The 9,680-nt window shown below is 37.4% G+C and overlaps 1 protein-coding gene across 1 annotated transcript in view; it reads left to right on the top strand.

The window, feature by feature from the left end:
• ACTR3 (actin related protein 3) overlaps window positions 1–9,680 on the top strand; it is a 54,788-nt gene that overhangs the window by 10,692 nt on the left and 34,416 nt on the right. The window contains exon 3 of the mRNA XM_027772768.1: window positions 4,624–4,734. Within this exon, the coding sequence (XP_027628569.1) occupies window positions 4,624–4,734 (111 nt within the window). The remainder of the gene's footprint in view (window positions 1–4,623; window positions 4,735–9,680) is intronic.

Below are 9,680 nucleotides of genomic sequence, written 5' to 3'. Positions count from 1 at the left end.
AAAGAAAGGTTTTTCAGGTAAGGTTATGTCCATTTGAGAATAACAAGTATAGATGCTTAGTTTTATCATTTCATTTATGTATGTTTCTTCAGTATAAGCGGGATTCTGGGTACAGGCAAATTTATGGTTGAATCATGCTAGGGTAGATTTTGGTAGATGGAATGACTAAAATAATTTAAATAGTTAAAGTGATGGAGCATGAAACGTAGTTTAAGTGTTGATGGCTAGGAAATAATTAGAATAGTCAGTGGATTGAAAATGGATCAAAAGATGTAGTGAAGTGGTAGAGTACACGTGGTAGAGTATGCTGGAATAATATGAGGTTGTGATAGTGTAGTGTTAACTGGCATTTCAGGGATTTGGAAATGATAATGATTAGGTTTAAACTGTGGCTGAAATGGAAAAAAAAATTATTGACGGTGATGAGGTGTATGTGCTGAAAGACAGAGTTTCTCTCCACTAATGTTCATCTTTAAGTGTATTTTTAAGTCTTCCAGATGCTACAAACAAAGTAGAACAAACTTCTTACAAACTTTATTCCTACCTCCTGTCATTAGTAATTTAGGTGTTTTATTTCCTTCTTTACTTTTAAAATAATACTTTGAGTCACAAATTATTTGTTATGCTCTTTATTAAATCCAATTGTATGCAATATTTCATCTTTCTTTATTTGTCTTTCATTGGGTTACTCCATTGGTTTTCTACCTAATATGGACTATTCTTTCTGCTTTTACTTTTATTATTGTCACTGGTGCTTCTTCCTTGGTGCACTACTCAGATGTTAGTATTTTGTAAATATAGTCCTTAGTTCTCTTTTACTTATTCTTTGAAGACTTCGTTGAGGTGACCTCAGCTACTCCTTTGTCTACAAACACAACCTAGGTCTTCTGCTCCTTGATCACATATCCAGCTACCTTACTTTAGGTTATCTATTTGTGGCTCTAGAACTTAATATATTCAAAACAAAATTAATTATATACACTCCACTCTTGTTTATCCAGTACAAGACAAAAGTAGTTACTGTGCTTTGATTAATGGATCCTGTCCATCCTGACTTCAAAGCTAGAAACCTGTACATATCATATCTGACTTTGTTTCTCATTCCTGTTGACTGAGAAATCTTTAATGTGGCCCAACATTATCCATACCACAATTGGGACTTTTTGTTTTCTTTTGCTTGGTTTTCTTAGGATTCATTTCAGCTTACCTGATGGTGCTATAATAATCTTCCTAAAAATTAAAAGTATTTCATAATTCCATGATTAAAATTTTCTACTGATATCTAACTTTTTATAGAGTAAAACCCAAATGCAAGACAAAGAAGGTTTCTGAGAATCTGGTCCCCTTGATAGAGAACTAGTGTATTTCTCTACACTCTTCTTCCAGCCTTTTTGGTTTATATATAAATTATTCTGTTTTATCTGTATGCCTTGCCAACCTTCCCAAATTAAAAGGTTGCTTCTATGTCTTCCTCGGTGTAGCCTTCCTATTTTCCCTCACAAGCCAAATAGGACATCCTATCCTAGGAACTTAAAAAACTTACAATGTTAATATTTGTTTGCCTATATTTTTTTCAATAGACTGAGTTTCTTGTGGGCGGGATGTTTATGTCCTTATATTTGTGCCAGTAGGTGCACAATAATTACTGATGAATAAGTGACACTTAGAACATTTACATTAGTAGACTTCCAATAGGGCTATAAAATGAATGATGTAGTTAAGTACATTCTTCCCATCCTTAAAGCAAACTGGGAAGTAGAAGTTATTTTATGTGTGATACTTTAAAAAGTGTTGAAGAGGCTAGAGTGAGTAGATATTAGGGCTTCATATTTATGTGTTCATTCATAAATTCATTCAGCCTGAGGTATTAGATGTGTACTGTGTTCACGAAACTGTATTCTGTTACAGAGGGTCACAAACTTTTTGAGCACCTTTAGTGTCAGAGTGACATTTTCCACCTAGATAAAAAGTTATATTTAATAGTCTTTTTATTAAGTAGCTAGGTCCAGGCACCTTACTACTCATTTGGAAAAAAATAAGACACTGAAAGTAAAAAAAAAATTTTTTTGTTTGTTAAATAATCACAGTTACTATTAGGATGCTTATGTGTGTTAGACACTGCAGAACTTCTCAAACCTGGGAGCAGATTGGACACTGACTGCTATCCTCCTTTCTTGTTCTACATGGATTTTTTTTTTCTTTTTGTGTGTACTAGGTTTTTATCACAGCAGTTATTGTCAACCCAACTTTTCAATGAAATAATGTCATCGAAAGGAATTTAACATGATCTAGTATTGAAACTGACCTACTTAGATTAAGTAGTTCATGTAGTATCCAGTTGATATTGAGTATCACTGTTCTTCCCTGGGAAAATTTAAAATACTTTGTGATGTTCTTATGAATTTGCTATGGTAAACTGGGGCACCTTGGCACACAGTTTTAAAACCATAGTTTATACAAATATATAACTTCTTTTATAAAAATTTTCCATTATTAATTTTTATGATTATTCTAGTTATTTACTTACAAAGCATATTTTATATATTAGTCACATACATATTTGAGCTAATTAATACTAATTAGCTAATAAATTAACAAGTTTTGAGAGACTATGATTTTCATAGACTTTTTTTTTTTTTTTTTGACTGTCTTAAATTGTATATTAGGTCCGAATTTTACAAACATTTCTTAGATTGGTGGTAATGGTGGAGCTAGGGAGTATTGCACCTTCTTCAAGCTGCATGGTGAGAACCACCAATAGTATGAACTTGTGGCCCTTTCCAAGGCCTCGGCTCTTTGAACAGCAGGTGTCAGCCCACGCATCTCCCTGTGCTTGTGGGCTGGTTTGGTAATACACTGGGTGTCAGAGTTTCTTCTGATAGCTTTATGGAATGGATCAATGAGAATAACCTCAAAGAATTTATATATAAAATCTTCACCCACCCAGTAAGAATTCAGGACTCTAATAGCCCCACAGTGGCGTCCAGCTCACTCCTCTGCAGCAGACTGGAGGCTTCAAGTAAACTTGAGCTTGTTAACACCATGATGGACAGGCTTTGCCATAGGTTGTACTTTTGGGGACTGGGTGTTTATGGCCTCAATGACCCACACTAATCCTGTAAATGACTTAAGCTCGCTTTGCCTTGTATCCCATCAAAAGGAATTTAACATTATTTAGCATTATGCATATTTTATCTGGCTGGGTGGGGTGGGGAACCTGGTGTAGCGCTGAGAGCTGGCAGTACTGCCAGCAGCAGACCCTCAGAAGAAAGCACATCACATCAGACTACTTCTTCTTCCAGAGCTCCTGATGTACTTGTATGTACCCATCTTGGCTTACCTGATTGCTACTGCCACATGGAAAGGAAAGAGCCTTTCTGCAAACCCTTAGGTGGTGGTGGTGGTGGTGGTGGTGGTTGTTGTTGTTGGGTTTTTTTTTTTTTTTTTTTTGGAGAGATTTTCACTGTAGGGCGCGTGCGCTCGCCAGACAGACAGAGAGAGACATAGAGACAGAAAGCGAGAAATCACCCCCCAGGGGGGATGGTCACGCCGCAATCCCTTCTCCTCCATTCTCCTCTCAGGATCTTGGGCACGCACGCACACGCGCCCGGCGTGAGTTTCAAGCCACCGGGTCCGGGACACGAACCGCGGTCGACTACGTGGGAGTCCAGCGACATAGCCATTACGCTAACTGCTGGTTCCCGGTTGTTGTTGTTTTTAAGTTCATTTATCAGCAGTTCATTCATGAGAGAGAGCACTTGAGAGTGAGACAGAGACAAGCAGACATACCAGGATCTCATCGTGCTATGATCCCTTCCCCCAGTATTCTAGCCAGCCAAGATTGTGTGTCTCGATTCATGTGTGCCCACCCTGGCTTATTTCAGCCCAGTCTGGGATCAGAACTCTGATCTGCTATGTGACTCAAGCATTGTAGAGCAGTGTGCTTTTACTTATATTACTACGACTAGGCCTGGGCCTTCGTAGACTTCATTTTAATGGGTTAAATTTTTAAAAATCTAGAAAGAATAGGTTGACTATCACTTGTATGAGATGCTTGAGACTCAGAAGTATTTTGGGTTAGTGATTTTTTTTTTCAGGTTTTGAAATATTGGCATACCCATAGTAAGGTATCTTGGGATGGGATGCAGATCTAAACCCAAACTTTATTTATAGTTTACACCTTCTATGCATATCCTGAAGGTAATTTTCTACAATATTTTTATAGCATTTTGTCTGTGACCTGTCATGTGAGGTTAAGTGTGTAATTTTTTCCCTTGGGGGCATCATGTCAGAGCTCAAAAAGTTTCAAAATTTTGAGCATTTCAGATTTTGCATTTGGTGATTGGAGATGTTCATCTAGATTTAACAGTTTTCAATATTCTAACATATTTACTATATATTTTTTATTAAACATCTGATAATACATTATAGAAATAATTTTATTTACCTCCAGATACTTAAATATGTATCTGCTAAGGAAATCTACAGTGTAATTTTCGTATCTTAAGTATATCCTTATCTAGTATCCATAATCTAATATGCCAAGGGTTTTCTTTTTCTTTGTAGTTTTTATTTTTGATATTAATAAGATTTAATTTGTGTTTTCTCATTTTGTTTTAATAGTGGCCAATTCGCCATGGTATCGTTGAAGATTGGGACTTGATGGAAAGGTTTATGGAGCAAGTAATCTTTAAATATTTAAGGGCAGAACCTGAAGACCATTATTTTCTTTTGGTAAGTATAAATTGCAATTTCATTGAGGAAGTTTTTGAAGAAACGTAATGACAACATTTTTATTATACCTACTTACAGAGCATGCTTTATTCTTTATAAAATTTGTTATGGGTAAAAGACTTTATTATTAAGTTGGTAAGATCATCTTTAAGACCATCTAGTCACGATGAGCTCTAGTAGACTAGTAGTATGTTAAAGTATCAAAGTGTAAGAACTTAAATGCTTTTGGGACTAGCAGATGGCGTAGTGGTTATATCACTGGATTTCCCCTGGCTGACGGTAGTTCGGGTCCCAGATCCAGTGGCTTGAAACTCATGCTGGGCGTGTATGCATCCATGCCCAAAATCCTGGGAGGGGAATGGTGGAGAAGGGATTGTGGTGTGGCCATCCCCTGTGAGAGGTGATTTCTCACACTCCCTACCACTGTCTCTGTCTTTCTCTTTCTTAGGTGAGCACACTCACCCTAAGGCAAAAACCTCTAAAAAAAACAGAGCAAGTGCTTTTGATAAATAATGGGTACTCTTTATGACAGAACAGTTATGTAATTTTCAGAAAAATGTTGAAAACCTGTGTTGTTGCCATTTTTTCCCCCTATTTCTTCTTCTCATTTTAAACATTTTTGCCAGAGAATGCTTATGCTCTCCAGAGAGAGACAGAGAGAGGGAAAGTGAGAAATTACCTCCCATGAGTAATGCTGATGCTTCAATCTCTTCTGTCTTCTGCCTTTTGGGATTTTGGGCTCTCACACACATGTGCCTGGAGTGATTCTCAAGCTTCCAAGTCCAGAACTTGAAACGTGTAGTTTGCCTTAACCACCATACCATGGATTGGCCCCTTTACCTTCATTTAAAAAAATAAGTAGTCTATTATTTTATTAGTAGTTCTTGGTTAAAATAAAAAAAAAAAAGACATCATTAAATTATTTTTTTTGGAGAGGTTTTTGTTATAGGGTGTGTGCGCTCACCAGAAAGAGAGAAACAGAGAGAAAGAAAGAGAGAAATCACCCCCCAGGGGGGATGGACACGTCACAGTCCCTTCTCCATTCTCCTTTTGGGATTTTGGGCACACACGCACATGTGCCCAGCATGAGTTTAAGCCACCTGGTCTGGGACTCAGAACTGCAGTCGACTACGTGGAAGTCCAGCAACATAGCCATTACGCTAACTGCTGGTCCTGACATCATTTAATTTTTAAGCTTATTTTTATCAGAGCAATGCAGCTTCATGGCTTTAAAAAAATCAAATGTCTTTCTAAGGCTTTAAACAAAAAAATAGCACTTTTCTTTCAAACCACTCCTTGTTTTGTGTTCCCTAAGAACAAACATTTTCAATTTTTAAGAGTTTTCTTTAATAGTTATAAGTTTAAATACATGATTATTCTATTTCTTTTTTGTTTTTTAAAATATTAGATACGGTCTCTAACTTCCTAGTAGGAAGGCTGCATTTAGTTATTACAATTAGAACACTGGCAAAAACCTCTAAAAAAAACAGAGCAAGTGCTTTTGATAAATAATGGGTACTCTTTATGACAGAACAGTTATGTAATTTTCAGAAAAATGTTGAAAACCTGTGTTGTTGCCATTTTTTCCCCCTATTTCTTCTTCTCATTTTAAACATTTTTGCCAGAGAATGCTTATGCTCTCCAGAGAGAGACAGAGAGAGGGAAAGTGAGAAATTACCTCCCATGAGTAATGCTGATGCTTCAATCTCTTCTGTCTTCTGCCTTTTGGGATTTTGGGCTCTCACACACATGTGCCTGGAGTGATTCTCAAGCTTCCAAGTCCAGAACTTGAAACGTGTAGTTTGCCTTAACCACCATACCATGGATTGGCCCCTTTACCTTCATTTAAAAAAATAAGTAGTCTATTATTTTATTAGTAGTTCTTGGTTAAAATAAAAAAAAAAAAGACATCATTAAATTATTTTTTTTGGAGAGGTTTTTGTTATAGGGTGTGTGCGCTCACCAGAAAGAGAGAAACAGAGAGAAAGAAAGAGAGAAATCACCCCCCAGGGGGGATGGACACGTCACAGTCCCTTCTCCATTCTCCTTTTGGGATTTTGGGCACACACGCACATGTGCCCAGCATGAGTTTAAGCCACCTGGTCTGGGACTCAGAACTGCAGTCGACTACGTGGAAGTCCAGCAACATAGCCATTACGCTAACTGCTGGTCCTGACATCATTTAATTTTTAAGCTTATTTTTATCAGAGCAATGCAGCTTCATGGCTTTAAAAAAATCAAATGTCTTTCTAAGGCTTTAAACAAAAAAATAGCACTTTTCTTTCAAACCACTCCTTGTTTTGTGTTCCCTAAGAACAAACATTTTCAATTTTTAAGAGTTTTCTTTAATAGTTATAAGTTTAAATACATGATTATTCTATTTCTTTTTTGTTTTTTAAAATATTAGATACGGTCTCTAACTTCCTAGTAGGAAGGCTGCATTTAGTTATTACAATTAGAACACTATTTTATACTTTATTATGGTGAGCTGTGAACTTTACAATGGACACTCAAGTATCCACAAACTAGACTCAGCAGTAAACATTTTATTAAATAGCTTTGTCATTTATCTATCTCTTTAGCCATCTGTCACTTCATTTAAATTTTGAACCACTATAAAATGAGTTTCAGGGACCAGCAGTTAGCGTAATGGCTTTGTCGCTGGACTCCCACATAGTCGACCGTGGTTTGAGTCCCGGACCCGGTGGCTTAAACTCACGCCGGGCATGTGTGTGTGCGTGCCCACGATCCTGAGAGGAGAGTGGAGGAGATGGGATTGCAGCATGGCCATCCCCCCAGGGACTGATTTCTCGCTTTCTGTCTCCCTGTCTTTCTGGTGAGTGCATGCGCCCTATAGCAAAAACCTCTCAAGAAAATATAAATGAGTTTCAGATGGGAGTCATTTTACCCTAAATACTTAGCATATATATCACCAACTACAGTTTAGTATTTGTTTATGGTTATTCTTTTCATATAAAATTTATATTTTATGAACGATTTTATGGATTTTTCCCAGGAGTTTACAGACTCTTTATAGGACTATATGCAAATGTTTTTGGCTTTTCATGTCATGAGGTTTCTGAAGAAACTTAATGAGAACTTAAGGGGTCTCTGTGACAGCTCTTCAGTTCTGCTGTTGTGGCAGGGGAGGGACAATATTTAAATGAATGGGTTTGGCTGTATTCCAATAAAATTTCATTTTCAGAAACAACTGATGTGCAAGTTTTGGGTCCAGTAGGTGACATGGTGGCCATGTGAGAGTCCAGTACCTTAACCACCATGCCACCTATTGGACCCAAAACTGGCCCATCACATGGACAACCATGGTTCGAGTCCCTGGCAACCTGCTTTCTCACTTTGTCCTTCCCTCTCTTTCTCTGGTTAAATTAAATAACAAATAAAATAAATAAAAAATTCTTAAAAACCAACAGACAAAAACAAAACAAAACATATGGTGGGCCAGTTTTGACCTACAGAATGCATCATGTGATTTGCCCAGCCTTTGATTTTCACAGATTCTTTAGTCTGTTAGCCTGGGCATTTTTCTTATGCTCTTTTTTCTTTTAAAGAATTATTTTATTTAACTTTATTTATTTGTTTGTTTGTTTTAATTTAACCAGAGAAGGGGGGAGAGAGAGAGAGGGAGAGTGAGGAAAAGTGAGAAAGCAAGTCGCCAGTTTAGGACTCAAACCACGGTCAGCCATGTCGGATTCCAGCACTCTTAACCACCACACCACCTTCAGGAGCCTCTTAAGCTCTTTCTAATTTCAGTTCTTTTGCCACAGAGGGCGAACACTATTTTGGTTATTTTTCCCAGTGAGATTAGTTTTACTTGTATTTGAATTTCATACAAATGGAGTATATAACATGTATCTTTAGAAAAACTTCTTTCAGCATAATCTCAAGATTCATCCATGTTGCTTCAGATACCATTTTTCTGTTGTTGATCACCTATAGTTTTTCTAATTTTAGATTGCTATAAATAGTTTGGCTATGGTGAACATTTTGTATGAGTCTTTGTAGACATACGCTTGTATTATTTTATGTAAATATATAAGTACATAATTGGTTTTATAGGTAATTCTCTGGATGTTTTCCAAGGGATTGTACATTTTTAAACACGCACCAATGGTTTGTCAGTGAACTGATTACTCTACATTCTATTCAACATTTAGTGTGTGTCAGACTTTTTTTATCCTGAGAGATTTTTGCTATAGGGCATGTGCATTTGCTGGAGAGACAGAGAGAAAGTGAGAAATAACCCCCTGGGGGGATGGCCACACCACAGTCTCTTCTCTGTTTTCCTCTTGGGAACTGAGCATGCACACACATGCACCTGGTGTGAGTTTCAAACCTCTGGGTCTGAGATTACTTGTTGACCTCATTTCCAACTTTTTAAGTGTAGCCATTTTGGTGTGTATGTAAGAATTCTCATTTTGATTTTAATTGCATTTTCTCGATAACTAATCATCTTGAGCACTTTCTCATGTGTTGTTTATTATTAGTATGGTTACTGTGGGAGATTTTTACTATAGGATGCATGCACTTCCCCGAGAGACAGAAAGAGAGAAAGTGGGGAATCATTTCCTAGGGGGGATGGCCACACTGCAATCTTGTCTCCATTTTCTTTTCAGGATTTTGGGTATGTGTGTACACATTGTGCCTGGTGTTTTTTTTGTTTTGTTTTGTTTTGTTTTGAGAGGTTTTTGCTATGGGGCATGTGCAATTGTCAGAGAGACAGAAAGTGAGAAATCACCCCCCGGGGGGGAAGGCCACGCCACAATCCTTTCTCCATTCTCCTCTTGGGATCTTGGGCACGCATACACATGTGCCCAGTGTGAGTTTAAGCCACCGGGTCCGGGACTTGAACCGCTGTCGACTACGTGGGATTCCAGCGACATAGCCATTATGCCAACTGCTGGCCCCCCCATTTTTTTTTTTTTTTT

This window comes from Tupaia chinensis, unplaced genomic scaffold, assembly GCF_000334495.1.
Source record: "Tupaia chinensis unplaced genomic scaffold, TupChi_1.0 Scaffold000296_1, whole genome shotgun sequence".
NCBI lineage: Eukaryota > Metazoa > Chordata > Mammalia > Scandentia > Tupaiidae > Tupaia > Tupaia belangeri.
The sequence above is the reverse complement of the archived record's forward strand: the minus strand, read 5'-3'. Positions and strand labels throughout refer to the sequence as shown.